General features: G+C 43.4%; 1 protein-coding gene across 1 annotated transcript in view; it reads right to left on the reverse strand.

Annotated features, from left to right (window-relative positions):
- Nucleotides 1–20,783, reverse strand: part of PIK3CA (phosphatidylinositol-4,5-bisphosphate 3-kinase catalytic subunit alpha) — a 300,074-nt gene that overhangs the window by 63,054 nt on the left and 216,237 nt on the right. The window contains exons 12-14 of the mRNA XM_086944379.1: nt 15,022–15,125; nt 14,329–14,500; nt 1,861–1,967 (exon numbers count right to left, since the gene is read on the reverse strand). Coding sequence (XP_086800505.1) covers nt 1,861–1,967; nt 14,329–14,500; nt 15,022–15,125 — 383 coding nt within the window. The remainder of the gene's footprint in view (nt 1–1,860; nt 1,968–14,328; nt 14,501–15,021; nt 15,126–20,783) is intronic.

Genomic DNA, 20,783 nt, shown 5'->3' on the forward strand with positions numbered 1-20,783 from the left:
TGAGGATGCTTGATAGTCTTTTTCCTACCCCAGTGCAAAGAGAAGGAAAACGACTTTGGAGTAACTTCTGTAAGTGTACTACTGTTTCTTACTCTGTATTTACTCTATTATTCTGTGCACAATCTGCTGTATAAGTAACTTCCACTGCTATTTAAAGGTTTGGAAAGTGAAACAACATACGAAATGGTGCATGTCTGATTCATGCAGTGGATCAATCAATTAGACAGTCCCACAGGACTTCTAAAGCACGGCTAATCACCTGTGAGGGTATCCAGTGGCTAAGAACCTGCTGCTTAGGGAGGGCACAGTTGATCAGCCAGGTTTTGAGTCCCTTCCTGAATTCCAATAAAGTGGATGAGAACTGGAGGTGATGGGGGAGGTCATTCCTTGACTTGGCAGTGAGGTAGGAGGAGCAGCATCCTTCACTGTTGCTTAGGCGTATGCGAAGAGTTTGAGTGAGGGAAAGGGAAGTGCAGCGCATGTAGGGTTGGTGATAGTTCAGTCAGAGGTTGATATATCCTGGTCTTTGGTAGTGTATGGCTTTCTGGTTGTGTATTGGGGGAGCCAGTGAAGCTTCTTGAGTTGGGGGTTGATATGGGCTCGCATTGAGAGGTCGAGGAGGAGTCTGGCTACTGAATTCTGTAACGTTGACGTCTCTTCAGGAGGTGCGAGAGGATTCCTTCTGCGAGGTGGTTGAGCAAATCCAAAATTACATCTTGTAATTTTTCTCTAAGGAATCTGCAATAGTTGGAGATGGGAATAGCTGGAATTGTTTCTTTATAGTGATGAAGCTTTCCTCCTATATGCTCCCCAGGAATGGTACAAGAGCAATGGTCTTGCAAATATTTACTCATTAAGTCTTAGAGTAAGAAATCCTTTGGTACTCTCTCACGCTATACATTTAAATACCCTGAAGATTTTCTGCCCAGAGTCTAGTGGCTCTACTTCATCCGATAGTTGTCTTGATTTAGGTCTTTGTTGCTGCAGGTCTTCATACGGCAGTATGCAACTTTCAAAATGAACATCTTTGTCACTTTTATATTAATCTTCTTTGTGATTACGTCCACATTTCTCTGCCTACTAGTTTGCATACAGACCATCAGGTTTTTACATTCGGGCACTGAAGGACTAAACAGTCATGGTCTAGAATATCTTCAATAGTGTCTTGGTGGCGTGGAATTAGTTTCTGGATTTCCAGCTTTTCGGACGATTGCTTTGTTGGCAAAGACACGGATTTCGCAGATGTGGCCAGGTCAGTTGGAGATGGGTTTTTTAGTGATGAAATGGGTAAAGTGCCTGTTTCAAGGGCTTTGCTAAATAAGCTGGATTATTTCACGATTTAATCCGCTTTCTATGACTTTTTTTGTATGTTGAGTTGTGATAAGACTAGGTTTTGGTCATTTCACCACTGGACTGCAGGCCCAAGAAAAAAATAAACACTTATAGAGAAAACCAACAAAGACTGCACACATCTCCTCAGTGGGTACTGAAAAAAAGTTTTTCTCCCAGTCAAGGAATATTTTTGTGGGGCATTTCCCTTAGAAACTTAGAAGAAAGAAATGTGGTTAAAGAGACTCCCCAGCCACCTGTTATGTGGTGAGAATTTGAAACTGGCCTTTGGTGTGTGGTGAAACCTAAGCTCACTGGCAGTTATATTGACAAAAACACATTTACATGGACAGGCTAAAACACTAAAAATAAGCTACTAATGTCTGTTATTTTAATTATAGTTAAGAATAACAGGTGGTCAACAGAGAGGAATTGAAATATGCGAATATAATGAAATATTCAATAATGGCGCTCCTAATGTAAATAAACAGAATCTTTATTTATATGAATATCTGAGAAAAATATAAATACCTAAGAGTGCCCAGTTGATGTGCAGGATTCAAGGGAGAGATAAATCCTTGCAAAGCATCCATGAAGTCTGGCCGCCTCATTTGTTCAACAAGAAATTTCATCTGGACCTGATACACAGAAGTGCAATGTCAGTTTAAGGCACTAAAACGATAAGTGTTAAAACTTATTCTTGTTTTAAAAAAAGCAAAAAGTGACCACTTACTTCATTTAGACTATTCAGTAAAAACAGAAATAGCAGGATAAAAAAAAAAATCACAACACAAGTAAATGAGAAGTGCATCTCACTAGCAAACCACAAGAAAGTGAATAATGTGAGGAACTAATCACAGCAAGGTCGCAGGGACTGGCTCGAGCAATAAAATTGGTTAATAAAACAAATGAAACCTTAAAGCATTTGCACACAGGAAGAAACCTATGTTGTGTACAAAGCAAAGAATGTAATGAGTAGGAAGGAGACATGCGTTCTTTCTAGAAAGATATATAAGGTGGAAAACAGGGCATTACAAAGATAAGAACAGACTTTGATAATTACACGTCTTCCATTTTAGGGCACCTTTGGAGCTTAGTATGATGAAAACAATAGAACAACGCCTTACAGAACTGCACTACTTCACCTGGTAGTACGTATATTTTGATAACCCCTTCATACAACGTTTTATTTTAGAGAATAGAGCGCTAAAGTACATGTGTGCTTCAGTCTAAACAACGTATACATTACATTCAAAAGGCAATGCACATAGAGAACGTGGGAATGTATCAGTGTATCATTTTAGTACTGTCGTCCCCCCCCCCCCCCCCCCAAGAATGATGGCAAAAAAATCTTTCATTACCTACCAATACAACGACCAACTAACAAAAACCAAAAGGATATATACATACATACATACATACATACACACACACAAATATATATCCACATTGTATACATATATATATTATCTACTGGCGGTCACCAGTAGATAGTTATAGTTAGGACCTATTATCCATAGGAAATCCTCAACATTCTATTTGGTATAACTTTGGCACCGGTTGATGAATGTGCGTGAAATTTTCCAAACTTTTGGCCAGCTCAGTACGCTCCTTCCCTGAAAGTTTGGGGGTGATAGTCAAGCGTTGGCCGCGAAAAAAAGGGGGGTCCCAAAACGTGTTTTTCCTATGCAATTTCCCGTAGGAACTTCAGCCACGGTACAGCCCGAACAGCTGCAAGGAATTACACCAAATTTGGCAAAGATGTAGTCCTTGGTTCAGACTCGTGCCTTTTGCTTATTTGGTGTAAATCCGTTCAGTAGTTCCTGAGAAAATGACATTTAAAAGTAAATATATATCTATGGGCGCGGAGGATTCGCGGATAGTCTGCGTACCCTAAGCGCAGCCTACAAGCACCCTGCCCTGCCGTGCACGAGCTGAATGCGAATTGTCTGACAACTGTCAAAATCAGGAAGTGTTGGCAGCCATCTTGTGCCTCGGTAGAACCGAGGCACAAGAAACAAAAAACAAAAGCCGCAAAACGCGAAAAGGGGGCAGGGTAGACACACCCTGACCCGTAGGCTGCTAAGGGGGTCTCACAAAAAGCGTTTAAAAAAAAAATCAGCAAGATTTGCGCACCCAGCACGAATTTTGGCCGAAATAAAAAAAACATTGCTATTTAGCCCCCAGGTGGGCCAAATCCCTGGGGGCAATGTTTTAATTGCATGTTAGCTGCTCCCCATATGGAAAAGCAATGCCGTCTCCCGCAGGAGGCGGGGCGCCGGCGGGACCATGGGGGCGGGGGGGGGAGGATTGTGGACACCCCCACGGTCCCCAACGAAGAGGGCCAGCCCCGGGGGAGGGGGCTTCCGGGGCTACAAGTGGCCCGGTAGGGGGCCACGCGGCACCCCTCACCCATTACATTTTTTTTAAAAATAAATTAAAGAATGGCAGGCCCCGGGGGATGGGGTCCCCAGGGCTTTAAGTGGCCTGAGGAGGGGGGCTAAGAAGCCACCCTCCATAAAAATATCAAAAAAATGTGGCCATGCCCCGGGGAATGGGGTCCCCAGGGCCCGGAATTGGCTGGCCCCCTTCCCGTAAATATTTTTTTAACATTTTAAGTTGGAGGTGAGGTCCTGGGGGATGGGTCCACAGGGCCCCAAAAAAGAAAAAGGAAGGGGGGCTACACAGCCCCCCTTCACAAAATAATAAATATTTTTTTTTTAAACGGGATCGGGCCGGAGGCCACGCCCCCTTATTAGACCACTCTGCAAACGCTCCCCCTGGTGCGTTTGCAGAAGGGGAACAAATTCCCCTTGAATACTGGGGGTCCGTGGGGGCGAACTAGCCCACCAGGTACCTCCAGTATGCGCCAGGGAGCTGTGTTGCAGAGAGGTGTTCTGAGGCCACCCCCCTTTTATACACCTCTCTGCAAAGCAGCTCTGTGGCACCTACTGGAGGTAGCTGGTGGGCTAGTTGCACCACAGGGACCCTCAGTATTCAAGGGGAGTTAATCCCCCAACTTAAAACGCACCATGGGCGCGTTTGCACAGTAGTGAAGTGAGGGGGCAGGGCCTGAGTTCACACGTGTGTAAACACGCCCTGTGGCGCGGTTTAAGTTGGGGAATTAATTCCTTGTCAATACGGAGGAATCCATTGTCTGGTTCACCAAAAAAGTTTCGAAGTGTCTATTTTCACAAACTACAAACATTAATAAAAACGACGTGCCTGTATGACTTAAACACATTCTTTTAACTGTTTACAGGAGATGCACAGTGCTGGATCCAGGATACACCACTGAGTAAGAAAAAGTAACGTTAACACTACTTACCTGCTAAGTGAATTTCCTCCCATAGGATAACATTGGTGAATCTATGTGAAAAAGTTTCTAAGTGTCAACTTTTAAAATACAATAATATTTCTTAAAAATCACTACTGTAACCAAAACGCTTTTAATCAACTGTTTACAGGAGATGTCCCAGGACTGAATCTAGGATTCAGTCCTGTGGTTAGAAACGTAATCCAAAAAGTATTGCATTTAACTAGAAATTCACATTGACCTCAATGTTGCATTGTGACAAACTGTGTTGCGCATTACAACTGTAACTACTGTACTTAGAAGACTATTGCCTATTTGCAAAGTATGTAAACTAAAGTAATTCATTCTGAGAAAGTATATTTTGTAATGAAATGTACAATGTATTTATAATGTAATTTAAAAAATAAAATATCTAAAAATAAATTGTTTAAACAAATGTAGAAAACATTTTATAAAAAAATAAAAATAACAAGTAATACATTTAAAAATGGTCATTTACAAAACCTTTGAAATTCACTTAACAAAACATAGGTTTCAGACAAGTTATAGTTCGGAATTAGCATTTAAAAAACCTTTGAAATTCACAGAAAAAACCATAGGTTTTAGGGGTGTTATAGTTAGCTAGACATTTCACTCGTATAAAACCATTGAAATTCCCCCGTTATAGTTAGTTGTACTAACTATAACTCGCACACCCGCAATCCACTGCTGATGATGTCACATATTCCATTATTCATTACATGGTCAGTAACATCACTGATGACATCATTCACGTGACAAACTGATACACCTCATCATACAGCAGCATAACCTTTCAACACATTATAAAATATGAAGTACCATATTTGGAACCATTGACACACCAATGCAAGTTTCTAAAAACCCACTCAGTGATTCCTACATCTACACACACATCTAAACACTTACCTATAGATTCACTCATACATGCTAACAAAGATCAATATAATACTATTAAATATACTTATAGGAGCAATTTCAATGGTTTTGTATGAGTGAAATGTCCAGCTAACTATAACACCACTAAAACGTTTAGTTTTTTGAGTGAATTTTAAAGGTTTTTAAATGCTAATTCCTAACAATATAAGGCCCGAGACCTATGGTTTTTTCAGTGAATATTAATATATATATATTTCAAACACCCAGTCCTACTCCAACGAGGAACGAAGAAGTGGCACGTACACATGGCAGGTAGGTATCAGGCTTAATTTATTGTGTTCAGGTCTCCCACGACCCCACAGCAAAGGAGAGACGCATTTCGCCTGCGCAGCAGGCTTTCTCAATCTCTATAAATATATAATGTTACTTACCCTGTAAACAGGTTTGCGGCATACGTCACCATCTAGTGTTGGGATTAGACTTGGAGGTGTGCAGTCTTTCGAGTCACGAAATAAAGTGACTCCTCGTGTTTTCAGTGTGCATTCTCCTCAACTCCATTATTAGATCGTTTTTCCGCTTAGCCGGTAAGGATGGGCGTGTAAAGGATGATGTATTCTAGTGAGATGACCATGCAATTATAATCTAATGTATTTGTTTGCAATCATCACAGATTTCCAGGGAGGACGGTGGGTGCATGGAAATCTACAGCACTACATGTCACAAACAGATGCTTACATGGTAAGTAACATCCACCGTTTGATGGCATGTGTGGCTGTAGTAACACATGCTTAGCATAGACTGTACAGCAGTTCTTCTCCCAAATAAATTGCTAATTTGTGAGGGATGCATTCGCTTGAAATAATGTGCCTAAAACACCTTGGCCTACATTGGACTGTTGACGGGTCGTGACATATACACAGTAACTGTTGGTAAATGTGTGTAGTGCAGTCCATGTGGGTGCGTTACATGTGTTACCCATGGGTATGTTTCCTAAGCAAGCCATGGTAGGCCTTTTTTTGCTGGTAGAATGAGCTTGTTGAGGAATAGGAAGAGTTCTTTAAGCTGAGAGTGAAGTGATTGCAATGCGGAATGCAACCTACCATGAGAGGTATTCGAGGGGTCATTTATGTAGAGGTTCAAATGGGGTACCCATTAACCTAGTTAACCTAGTTAACACAATGAGGGGATTCCAAGCTGGACTCAGTGAGACTTTAGGCGGAATAATTCTTTTGAGACCCTGAAGCTTTGATTACAGGAACCGCGAATATAGAGGTGTGCTCTCTATTTTGTAGATATGCAGCAACTATAATGTATTTTTATGATAGTGAAAGCTAACCCTGATGTTTGTAAATGTAACAGGTGATAAATATCTTAAGGTTGCACTGTTAATGGGTCATTCTTTCAATGGCACTAGTAGACAAAATGTTTCCACTTTGCTGTGTGGCAGGCTCTAGTTGTAGGTCTTCTGGATTAATTTAGAATATCCATACATGGTTGAGGTAAGTTTAAGAATCAGAATTTTTGCAGTCTTGGTGCAAAACTTTAGATTCACTTGCCACCACTTCTCATACCATCATTCTCGGAGATTTTAACTACCCCCTTTGGGCAACTTGTTCAATCTTCCACCCACAATGCTGGCCATATCTTAGACTGCGTTTTCACAAATCATTGTAGTTTGATGATTGAAGAGGTAAAGCCACTTAGTTGGGTCGACCACTCGTTGATTCTGTTCAAGGTCTGCCAGAATCCCCCCACTACTGTGGAGGAGAGCATCATCCTAAGGCACATTCGCTACAGGGGCTGAGCAAGATTTCTGCTCCCGATTTGGAGAAGGCTTTGGCCTCTGCTGGGGCTGGTAGGCACATTCCCTTCACCCTTACAACAGAGGGCTTTCACAATTGGATTACCCAAGCCTTAGACATTGTTGCCCTTTTTAAAGAGTGCACCTTTTAAGAGAGTCAAAACTACATCACCTTGGTTTTCGAATGAACTTAGATCACTCAGAAGAGAATGTCGCAGGCAGGAACGCAGATCGCAGTTAGACCCTTGTATTAAGGAGAAAACCAAGCAGAAAGCTCGGCTTCAGAAATATAAGCTAGCCATCTTTCAAGCCAAAGCTCACTTCCTCACTAATAAGATCCTCACTGCACACAATTCCTCTAGCATGCTCTTCAAGGTGATTAAGGAGGTCTCCGAACCTCCTGGGACACAGGCGTTGGCACCCTCTCAAGACCTCTCTGATAGAATGGCTACCTACTTCAAGGACAAGGTCCTTAAAATCTTCAGGGAGCTCAACCATATACAAATGGCAGAAATAGAGCGCATGGAGGTCATGCAGGACCAAGGGAGGGGGAGTTCCCATCCTACTCTGGAAGCCTTTCCCCAGATTACTGTGGAACAAACTTTGGGTTTTCTTATGGGCCGCAAGTCCGGTTCCCCTCTGACCCTTGCACACCCCTTACTCTAAAGATGGTCTCCAACCAGATTGCTGACTTTCTTTGCAAAGTGTTTAACAACATTTTGTTCCGGCTTCTATCCGGATCCTTGGAAAGAGGCAACTGTTACACCTCTGCTTGGAAACCCAATGCGAACCCCTCTGAACTGAAAAATCCTCTCCCTATTTCTCTACTTCCAGCCCCTGCTAAAATCCTAGAGAAGTTCATCAGCACTGAGTTGATAAATTACTTGGACTTTAATGAGCTCTTGGATCAGTCACAAAATGGTTTCTGCGCCAACTATAGCATCGAATCCGCCCTTATTACTGCCACTGATCACATCCACATGCAGGTTGATCAGGGTGCATCAGTAGTGCTGATTATGCTCGATCTGTCGGCGGATTATGACACCGTCTCGCCCACTGGGATGGTTCAACGTCTGAAAGAGGTGGGAATCTCGGGCAAGGCCCTGCAGGTCCTTCACTCCTTCCTGACAAAGAGAACTAATGTTGTTAGTTGTGTGGGTTTCAGATCGAAGGCATTTTAACCTACCCTGTGGCGTTCCCCAGGGCTCATCCCCGAGCCCTACACTTTTTAATGTGTATGTGGCCCCCGTTGGCCAAGCTGGTCAGATCCTGTGGGTTTCAGGTGATCTCCTACGCTGACGACACACAGATCATTGTCTCCATCACTCATGACCTGCAGTCAGTCGCCGGGAAATTTAACCAGTGAATGGCCAGTATTATCAGATGGATGCAAAATAACTCCCTTAAGATCAATGCAGAAAAAACCAGGTCCTAGTTTTTGGTCCTCAAGACTTTAATCTTGTCAAATGCCTGGTGACCGGGAGCTTGCGGTCTCCTACCTGTTCCCGCCAAGACAGTCAAAAACATGGGGGTTAATTTGGATGTGGGCCTGACCTTTGAGGCTCAGGTCAGTCGCACTGTCAGTACTTGCTCTTACATTTGAAAGACTCTCAGAAAGATGCTCCCGTATTTTCCATCAGCACTCCATCGGCCCACGGTCATTGCACTGGTTACCTCCTGGCTTGACTACTGTAATGCCTAGTATTTGAATACTAGTATGGCCTCCATGAACACGCTTCAGGTCGTACAAAACCCGGCTGCCAGGCTGATCCTTAAAATTCAGAAAAGGCATTCAGCAAAGGAGGGGCATTGCACTCTGCACTGGCTCCCAATTAGGAAGCGAATCTCCTTCAAAGCCTTGTGTACGGTTCACAAGGTCCCAGCATAAAATAGGTTCGCAGCAGCTGAAAACCATGTTTAAATGGTATACGCCTGGGAGGACTGAGATCTTCATCCCAGAGAAAACTGGTCAGTTCGCAAAGCCTGATTGGGCGGCTGCTCCTTCATGGTGGCGCCGGACAAACTTTGGAATACTCTACCCTCCTCGATCTCCCAGGTGGAACCCCTTCCGGTGTTCAAAAAAAAACTGTTGAAGACTTGGCTATTCTTGGTTTAGTCAGCAGCCTCTCATTCCCCTCTTCTCGCCGGCTCAGCGCCTTGGCACCTTTGGGTTTTAGTGCGCTTTATAAATCCCTATCCTATCACCTCAGGAGCCAGATTGCAAGGCTGCACAACCAAATATTTGGATGTCGTACCACTCCCTGGTTTCGAGTTAGAAGGTCCTGCCAGTTGGGAAGTACCAGATGTGGGACTACAGATGGCTCTAGTAGTGTGGTGAACCTTGGTTGTCTGGCCCATGTGGGAGCAACTAGGATGAGGGTTAGAGAGGTCTGTTGAAGTTCCTGAACCACAAACTGAAACAGAGGGAGAGGTGGAAAAGCATATGCAAATATCCCTGTCCAACTCATCCATAGTGCATTGCCTTTAAGATTGAGTGTGTTGGAAACTGGAGGGTAAGTTTAGGCATTTTGCGTTTTCTGCAGTTGCGAACAGGTTTATGTGTGGGTGACTCCATTGCTGATAGAATGGGACTAGTACACAAGGTATGATCTCACCCTCATAAAAAGTGTCTCCTGCTGAGGAGATCTGCAAGTTGGGTGTCCCACTTCCGCGATGACCTCCGGTAAAAGATGAATGTTGTGCTGGAGAGCATATGTCCAAATATTTTGGGCTAGATGAGACAGCTGAAGTGATTTGGTGCCCCCATGTTTTTGCAGATAATACATGGTAGTCATGTTGTCTGTTTTGATTACAATCATCTTGTCTATAAGGTGAGGGATCGATGAATGGCTGGAAGTCTAGGGGGTGATGTGGAAAAGAGTTTTATTGGGTGTCCAGTGTCCTTTAACAGCCATTCCATTGAGTGTGCTCCTCAGCCAGTAAGTGATGCATCAGTTATTATGGTCCTTTGCAGACCTGGGTCTAGAAACTGCCGTCCCTTTAGGAGATAGTGGGAATTCCACCAATGAAGAAAGTGGCAAGCTTGAGGGCTGATCAGCACCAGATCCTTTAGCTGAGCCTCCACTTGAGACCACTGATTGGCTAGGCATTGTTGTAAGGGTCGCCTATTGAGTCTGGCATGTGGTACTATTGCTACGCACGCCACGGTTCTTAGTAGACTCATAACAGTTCTGACTGGTAGCTGTTTGGCTGAAACAGCAGGATGAGTGTTTTGAAGGACTGAATCCTTTCTGCATTTGGGTAAGCTATTCCTATTTGTGAATGGAGGATAGCTCCTAAGTAAGGCTGTATTCGTAAAGGTTGCAGGTGAGATTTGACTGCGTGGACTGTGAAACCTAGTTTGGGGTTATTGTTGTTTGAGTATAATGAAAATAACTGTGATAGTCTTTACTTTTTATCAGCCAGTCGTCTAGATACGGGAAAACATGTATGTTTTGCCTTTTTAAGTGAGCTGCTACTACTGCAAGAGATTTTGTGAATACCCGTGAAGCTTTAGTTAAACTGAATGAAAGCATTTTGAATTGAAAGTGCCGACCCTGAAATGCAAACCGGAGCTATTTGCACTGTGCTTGATGAATTGGTATGCAAAATAGGCCCTCTTTAGGTCTAGTGCAGTCAAAGTTGTCCTGCTGAAGTAGTGGAATGATACCTTGCAGAGTGACCATATGGAAATACCCCAACAGGATGTACCTGCTTGGGGGTCTTAAGTCCAGAATTGGCCTTCGAGACTTGTCCTTTTTGGGTATTAGAAACTACAGTGAATATACCCATGTCTTGATGTAATCTAGGTACAGGGTCTATTGCGCCTGTAGTTCCTGTTTGAGCAGATGTTGATGATCTGTGGTAGTCTGTGCGTGCTGGGTGGAATGTTAGGAGGTGTTGATGTGAGCTCCAGGTAATAACCATGTTGGATGATATCCAACACCCACAGGTCAAGCCAGGCATGAAGAAAATGTTGACGTTGCCCCTGATAGGTATTGTATGATCGGGGGAATGGTGGGTAGGTCATGCCTTTTCTGGTGGTAGCAGGGGCTTGGGGAAGCTACCTCTTCCTCTGTAATTATTCCCTCTATATGATCCCCTACAAAATCCCCTAAGTGATGACGTTTGGGATTGTGGGCTTTGGAAAGATGCAGCAGTGTCTGTGGAGGAAAGTTTTGCTGCTGTATGATGAGTGACGAAAAGTACCTCTGTGTCAAGGTCTGTAATACCCCCATAGCCTTAGCTGTCTCGTTGTCCTTATTGATATTTTCAAGAAGGGAGTTTACATGTGGATCAAAAAGGTATTCTCCATCAAATGGGAGTGCAAGTATTATTTGTTGTACCTCCGGCTTAACCCCTTAAACTTTAAGCCAAGCATGGCATCCGATTAATACAATAGTGTTAATTCTCCTGGTAGCGGTGTCAGCTGCATCCAGGGCACATCTGAGTGATGTGTTGGCAATTAATTTGCCTTCAGAAGCAATTTCAAAGGCTCTCTTTTTATATTGGTCCAGGAGATGCTGGAGGAGCCCCTTCATCTCATCCCAATGTGCCCTACCGAAGCGGGTAAGGAGGCCAGAGGAGTTAGCAATTCTCCACTGGTTTGCGGATTGCACTTCTACCCTTTTTACTATTGTTGGGGGAGCCTGTGGGGGGAAGAATCTGCCCTGGTCTTGCAGTACCAACTACAAAGGAGTCCAGAGGTAACTGGCCCTTTATGTATGTAGGGTCTGTAGGAGAAGCCTTGTACTTTTTCTCAAACCATGGTGTTATTACCCTTGCCTTGGTCTTAACAAATTTCTGGGGTATGTCTAAGCATGACCTTTAGAATCGACAAGTATTGGGCTGATATTTGTGAGGATGATAACGTTTCAAAAAGGAAGTAGTCTTCCAAAGGTTCAGTATGTAGTTTAACCGTGTGGTAGTTAGTGGCCCTGTTTATAATACTGTGATACATAGGATCATCAAGAGGAGAAGGATTAGCTGGATACAGATCAGAGTCAGTGTCTTTATGAATTTCTATACTATAGGTATCCCATAGACCGTCTTGAGGTGGAATGGAATACTGATCCTACATGATTCTGTCATCACCATGATCGCCTCCTTTCCCCTGGAAGGAATGTATGGACCTTGTGGCGAGTAGTGAGTCTTTGAAGGAGGTGAGGGTCGGTGTGAAAATTATGGAAATACAAGGGGTGGTAGTGGTAGAGTAGTAGGTGGTGGGCTAGTGGCCTTGTCCGCTCTTTTGGTGTGCTTTGGGGGGCATGGTGGCAGTATTGCCTCCTCAAAGCTCAAAATCGATTGGCAGGCTTGTCTTTAGTTTGAGGCGGCGTTGTTAAAATGCGACCAGTGTCTGGATCTATGGGGAGTTGCGTCTGCCACAAATCCAAATAGCCCTGTAAACGTAGTAGCACAGGTTCCACAGTTTCGGTGCTGTTTTGTGATTTTTGGCTCCCAAACTGTTTTCGATGTGGGAGATTTCGGTGTGGTAATTTTCTATGCTGATGTGCTCGATTTGGATGCCGACTTGCTCGATTTGGAAACCTAAGATATGTGATGTTTCGGCGCTGGAGGTTTCTACTGGTGGGTGGTAGCTTTTCTCTGGTCTTTCGACGCCAAGCTGGGGATGGGCGTGTCCGCTGTAGCAGTTCGGGGACGACCATGGCCCGTGGGCAGAGGTGGCCCGTAGAGAGACTTTGTTCGGTCTGAGGTGGAAGGTAAACCTTTTTGAATTTTTATTTTTGAAGTGTGGCCGAGTTGGGAGGGGTGCAGTGTTCCCAGATAGTCCTGCAGGCAAGTCTTGGATCTGGAGCTGTCTTCCAGTGAGAAGGTCCCTTCATCTGCTGCCAACACATGGACTGGCGGGATGCCGGGAGTCTCTTTGATGTTGCCTCGGGACATCACAACCCTTGCTTGTGTGCCGATCGCGCAGCGTCTTTTTGTATTGAGATGATTGGCATGCCTCAAACTTATCTTTGTGATGGTCCGGTAAAAGGCACAAGTTACACCCCAGGGTTTGGTCGGTGGGTGGGAACTTGAGCATGAGCAGAATCTAAATTCTGTCTGTTCCATTACCAGCTACACATAGCATGGACGGGACGTTGAAAAGAAGTCTTTTGCCCTGAATGGCGAAAGTGCTCTGGGCCCCGCTTGGCTGGAACAAGTCTGTGTTTACAAGCAACTGATGGAGATGTTAAATAAACTGCGATCAATACTATACAGACGGTTAAGGCCTTGAGACAACGGGATGGAGCAGAAGAACAAACGTACGACAGAAAAAGAAGACAATCTAACAATCCAGTCGAGGACCATGCACACTGTAAACAAGTGGAGGAGTCACTATACCTCGCAACTTCAAGTATTTCACGGCCAACACAGAGAGCAGGACAAGTTTCAACAGCAAGACCCATTGATATATGTAGGGCTGTTACAAAGCACAGAACAGAGCAACAGAATCCTTTAATGGATCTTACACATAATTTCATAAAATTACTTACAATCACAATTTATAAAAAGACATCACTCAACATGCTCACTATGAAGCATTTTAAAAGAGTACGGAAGGAAAATGCATTTTGGGACATTAATGAGAACATCAATGTGGCTTGATGAGGGACAGCCAACATAATTCAAAATGGTGTTGCCTGAAGGGCCAGATAGCTGTGCTTTAAAATAGGGTGTGGGGCATTTAGAAGGAACAATACAACAGTTTCCTTTCCTAGGAGGGTAAGTAACCACCCAAGGGGTTACATATGAAAATGTTTTAATGCTTACAATTGTCATAAAAATTATCATTTAAAATAATGAAGTCTTTTTCACAATGCAAACCTAAACTCATCATTTTAATATTACTCCATTCCCTAATACTGCTTGTAACCAGAAGAATCAGATTTGTCAGAAGGGCAGAGACCAAGAGAACAGGTCAGATTCTGTATACTGCTAGAGTAGTACGGCCACATGCATTATCTTGTTAATCATGTACCTTTTGTGTTTCATCCTTCTTCTCCTGTTTGAGAATGTCTGTGAGGTTGATAAGTTTCTCCATCGCCTCAACCTGCCTGCTCAAGTGCTTTAAGTACATCCCGCAGGCACGACAATAGGACTCCAAAAGTAAGCCAAACCTCTGGCTGACAGTTTTATTGTGCATTTCTGACCTACCAAATCAGAACCAATCACTTAAATCACAATTTATTCCAATTAAAAAGGCACAGAGCAAATTTATCTGACGCATACCAGACATAATACAGAAATACACCACCTCATGTTTGTTAAATTAAAAAATGTGTCATGTTACAATGAATTAAGCAGAACAAAGCAAGGTTTCTATCCATGCAATTTTTTCAGTGCTAACATCAGATCTGAAGTAGCTTGATTTATGCTTTTTGTCTGCTGCTTACACATGGAACAAAATCTATATTTTTTTGAGAAACAAATGAGAAATTCTTAAGGTGAAAATGTATGTTCCTTGGCCAGATACCTGCAAGTCTCAGTTTGGAATCAAGGTAGGGCGACTAAGCCTTTTGTACTTCACAAAAAGATACATGGATCTGGGCAATGAGAAGACCTAAAATTTAAGCACCTTTGTGTAATTCTGATTTTGGTGTACACAATGCAAATTGTCAACATAAATATTAACTGTAAAGGAAAAGTTTATAGTAAAATAACCAAAACTTACTTTAAGTGCCAAAAGAAAAAATGTCCTATCCTTTGGTTTGTCAGTGCCTTCTTCAGTAAAAACCGAACCAGCAAGTTATCCAAGTATTGCTCATATTTCAGAACCTGTGGATGAAGAATAGCCTGATGAATTACTTAACGACAGAATGCTTTAGTACATGTCAATGCAAAAATCTATGCTATAGTTTTGCATTTTCGGTAAAGAGATTAATCATGTTCTGCTCACAGCAGGAAAAGGATGATCTATTTTATGTTGGAGGTCATCCTAGTTGCAAATGATTAAAGGATAAAGAAAAACACACTGAAATAGGACACTGCTTCTCTTGTCAATCTGGAAAGAGATAGGCTGTATTATCCAAATGAAGAGCCAGTGGATAGGTGCTGTCAGCTGTGTGCAAGGCGGCAAAACAAACCATCCAGTTCATATTATGTGTATTTACAGAAAATGGAAGCTCTCTAACCATTTTTGTTGGTTCCGAATAAGAGAATGTTTATGTCCGGTCTAACAGCCTATAGAGAAGGAATCATCATGTTATTGTGAAAATGCATTGTTTGCATGACATTAGGAAATGCTCATTCTCTACACAAATGAATACTAACAGTAAGTAACAACTGTCATCCAACCTTACAAACAATCTAAAGTAAGATCATTTTTCAACCAAATCTTAGACAAAGTATATCGATAACTCAAGTTATGCCATCCTCCCTCTATATTTTCAGTCAAACAGTAAATGGCTGTGTAAAAGCTACATAGTCCAAAAATTATGATAATAAACTGAATGCATTTTAGATGGTAAACCAATAAACCTAAGATAAGTAAGATATTCTGCTGCAAATGAATCAGTTGCAATCACCTCTGTTGTTCCAGGGAATCAATCATGAGTAAAAAAACATGAGGAGAAAGGTTTACTCTCAATAAGGTATATCAGCATTCAGTCTCTAGTACATGAGCTTTCATGAATTCAAAATGTCTGAAATGTTCGAATTATAGCATAAGAGCAGTATAACAGAAAATAAAGGAAGGCAGAAATGAGGCTCGTCTCATGTCAAACGATTCTGTAGCACTGGTTGTCACACTGCCAGGTCCTTTTTTCTCCGAGACGTTTCAACTCAGTAGTGTTTGGTGAATTTTGGTGAACATCTGTAGACTAAGCCAAGGCACAAATGGAACACATGCAAAAAAAAGCACTGAGTGGGCTATCACTTTGCCTTTCAAGGGTGTTCCAATTTTCTCATGACAAAGGGTGTTGGCAGCTACTGCATAATGACATCTGCTTTATGGAACCTGTCCTTTGGTCATCAGTAAATTAAACGAATGGCTGGACAGATTTGAATATATCCTTCGTTCTTTGCAGGTAAAATTTTAAACATCTCTAATTCGAGGAGAGTTGGATAGGTCTCTCAGGCCCCAAAGACGGATCAGGAAAGAAAATAGGTATAACAAACTGCTGGTTGGAAGGATGCTGGAATCTAACAAGTTAACTAAGACAACCTTGCATTTGAAGAATCTAAGGTATGTTTCTTAAATAATAAAAAATCTCTCCCTCTCTTCTCATGGAGATTAGATCAAGCACTAGCACTACTTTCCATGAAAGATGCTGAAAGGAAGCTTCATGGATGGGTTTGAATGAATTATTCACCAAAGCTCTACCCACTGTAATGAGTTCCCACTCTGAAACCAGCTTTGACACAGTAAACTTATTTGTAAAAAAAAAAAAAAAATGCTCTTCAGCATCTCTTTAAAATGGAATGTTTGTCAGGTGCTCTCCGATATCTGGAGACAATACCAAAAAATGTGTACTGAAGGATATCTAGACTCCTGCAGAGGCTAGAGGTAAGGAACCATTTGACGTCAGCTAATGGAAAGGAGAGCTAGACCGCTAGTGGGAGCCCAAATACAAAGCTTTTTCCACTTTAGTGCCTGGGAGTTAATAATGGCTTGCTCTCCGTCTTCCATGTCAAGCCCTGCGTGGCGCAGGAATATTCAGCATCCGAAATTGTCAGTCACACGCAGCTGGGCAGTCAGCTTTAAAGGCACTGGACTGTGGTATGTATACGTTATTTCTAACCAAAAGGAAGCAGCTAACTGAACATGATTAAAAACAAGCCTAACGTTGAGAGGGATAGGAGGAGAAGCTCAGTTCTGGACATTAATGCAGTGTGATGTGGTATTCTTTAAAGAGGCGAGTCTTCAAGGAACACTACATCACAAGAGTGGTGAATTCTTTTGTGTTCCCTGGCTACTTAATGACTATCTTGAAGGCAATTGTAGTGTCCATGGAAAGTGCATAAGGTCCATAAATTAATTCTGTTGGGCATGGACTGGGCCCAGAAGAATGCTACCTTTTTACTTTACTGAGAAAGCGAAGAATTTAAAGAGCTGGAGTAATAGCATATGCATATATCCTGGGCCAATCAACCACAAAGGTTTTCTCTTCATTTAATGGGTGCCACCACCTCCTGTTGAAGAATTGGCATTTGTCTGAGGTTTTGCAAGAGGGCCCCATCTGAGTGATTGCCCTATGACAGAAACATTAGATTTAGATATCCGCATCCTGATTACAATAGTTTGTGTTCAGCACATATGCAAGGGTATTCTAGATACCTGGCACAGCTTGGACAACAACACTTTGAACCGGATATGATTGTCCAGTCACAGTCCCTCTGCTTTCCCCAAGAACCGGGGGGGCCCAGTTTCTTCTTGGACATAAATTAAGCAGGACACGCTGTCCATTTTGACACCTAAGTGTTCGCTTTTAAGATGTCAGGTAAAAGGCCAACAGAGGCAACCTTACTGCTTGGAGCTCCAAGAGATATATGGAGGGTGAGTTCGGTTTTATGCCAGAGGCATTATGTTAACTTCCGAAGGTAGGTGCCCCAACCAACGCTTAAGGTTTCTGTTGTTTAAAAATATTGCTAATAAAATGACAAATGGTTAAAAAGTGTGGCACGTATTGCTACCAGTTTTAGTGCGTGCTTGAATTAATTTATTTATTTAACATCTCAGTGAATCCCCATTTCACCTTCACGGGACTTCTAATCTATAGACCACCTGGGCCTGACGCCGCCTTTCGTCAAAGCCTTCCGGAGGTGATTTCCTCCTTGGTTTTAAAAACTGCCAACTTCACGATTATCGGCGACCTCAACCTACATATGGACGCTCCTCTTTCCAACTCGGTCCATAGTTTGCTGGCTGATTTAGAGGCGTTTCAATTGACCCAAATGGTGCAATTTTCAACTCACACAGGCGGCCATCTATTAGATCCCGTTCTGACGAATCTCTCTACGAATATTTCAATGCTCCATCCCAGACCTATGGCATGGACTGACCACCATCTCATTGAATTTCGCATCACAACCTCCTTTTCCCCTCCTAAGAATAATTCTTCTGCTAGTCTTAGACGCCCCTGGAGAAACTTAAATTTAGAGCATTTTCATCAACTCCTGTTGAAATTTCATCCCTCACCCCCTACTGAAGTTTCCAGCGGCTACGACAGTTTCTGTGAGTGGCTAAATCACTCATTAGACTTACTTATTCCGGCTAAGTGGAGCAAGACTAGATCTAGTCCTTCTAACCCCTGGTACAACGATTCTCTTAAAACACTCAAAATCTCCTGCAAAAAGGCAGAACGCGCGTGGCGCAAAACTTATGATACTGACCTCAAGGCAGCCTATAGGGCCTGCACTAGAGTGTATCATCGGGCTATATGCACGGCCAGAGCTGCGTTTTACTCTTTGGAGATAAAGAACAGCACCAACCCCACCAAGGTCATCTTCAGGGTGTGTAAGGACATTACTAGTAAAAGGACTGATACTGCTGCTCTTCAACCTTCCAAGACACACTGAGGATTTAGCCTCATTTTTTGTCGAAAAGGTGGAGGCTATCTACAAGTCATTCGCTCAGCTTCCTATTGCGGAGACTAGCCCTACGTCACTGGTCCATAAACCATTATTGACTATTCCCAGTCCGACCTTGGATGAATTTATTGCCCTGACGACTAAAGTTAAATCCGGCTCCCCAGATGACCCCTTGAGACCCAATCAATTTCGGGAATTCGCTGAAGGCTGCTATCCTGCTCTGCATGGCCTTATTAATTTGTCCTTAAGCTCGGGTAGTGTTCCTAAAGCTTGGAAACAGGCGACGGTCATTCCAATTCTCAAAAAACCCGCCCTCGACCCTGCCAAACCTGAACACTACCGACCTATATCTCTTCTTCCTTGGCCAGCCAAACTGGCAGAAGCCCATGCTAATGCTATTTTATCTTCTCATTTGCAGGAAGCAAATATATTGGATATCTCCCAAAACGGGTTTCGTGCAGGCCACAGCACAGAAACTGCCCTTCTGGCTGTGGTGGAACACATCAGGCATTTGTTAGATCTGGGTCAGACGGCGGCACTGATCCTTTTGGATCTTAGTGCCGCATTCGATACTGTGTCTCACCAGATTCTGCTACACCGCCTGATGGAAGCGGGAGTCGGAGAGGTGGCACTCGAGTGGTTTCGCTCCTTTCTTAAGGATCGTGCCTTTAAGGTTTCCACGCCCCCTTTTGTTTCTGCTTCTCGCCCCATACTCCAGGGTGTCCCCCAAGGGTCGGCCCTAAGCCCTACCTTGTTTAATTTATATGTTCAGCCTTTAGCGGAGGTAGCCCACAGTTTTGGTCTCTCCTTAGTGTCATACGCCGACGACACGTAGTTGGCGGTGGCACTCAATGGCGACTCCAATATGGATGCCCCCACTTTTCAGTCCGCTCTAAAAGCTGTGGCAGGCTGGATGGCGAACAATCGGCTCCAACTTAATGCCTCTAAGACCGAGGTCATTATTTTCGGTAGGGAAAGTGAATTATGGGGAGATCAGTGGTGGCCTTCTGATCTTGGCCCTGTCCCCTCCCCTGTGACGGAGGTCAGAAACCTCGGGGTGTGGTTTGACAATAAGCTTTCTTTCACCTCCCACACAAAACGTGTGGCTGGCACTTGTTTTGGCACTCTGCAATGTCTCCGACCAATTTTTAAGTTCTTCGATGCGGAGACCAGACAGATTATTGTTCAAGCCCTGGTTCTTACCAGACTGGACTATGCTAGCTCCCTGTTTTTGGGCCTAAACCAGGCTGAGCTATCTCGCCTTCAAAGGGTCCAGAATGCGGCGGCCAGGATGCTTGTTGGCCTCCCAAAGTTTGTCTCGGCCCGTCGGACCATTCAGGATCTCCATTGGCTGCCAGTGGGGCAGAGAATTAAATTTAAAGCTTTGTGCTTAACTTTTAAAATTCTTAAAGCAGCCTCCCCTCCTATCCTAGCACATACTATCCAGCACTATGTCCCTGCCAGAGCTCTTCGCTCTGCCGGATCTAATTTGGCCATTGTGCCACGTTTTAAAAAATCTAGGATAGGCGGTCGCTCCTTTTCAGTGTTGGCAGCATCCCTTTGGAACTCCCTGCCGGCTTCCTTGCGCTCCATTCCTGAGCTGCTTCCGTTTAGGAAGGCACTTAAAACCTTCCTTTTTGCCGCAATTTAGGCCCATTTCTTTTCACTGTTCTTCCTCACTTCTTTTCTGTCGTGTTGTGTTATTATTCTCCAAAGCGCCGGGACGCCACTTTGCTGCGGCATCCGTGCGCTATACAAAAACCATATAACATAACATAACATAACATTTATTTATTGACATTTTTAAAGCGCGGCAAATACCCGTAGGCGTCTCGTTGTCTGTTGTCTGAACAAATCTGTTGTTTGTTCTACTAATGTGGCGACCCTTGCCACCAGTGGCCAACC

This window comes from Lissotriton vulgaris, chromosome 11 (genome assembly GCF_964263255.1).
Source record: "Lissotriton vulgaris chromosome 11, aLisVul1.2, whole genome shotgun sequence".
Lineage (NCBI taxonomy): Eukaryota > Metazoa > Chordata > Amphibia > Caudata > Salamandridae > Lissotriton > Lissotriton vulgaris.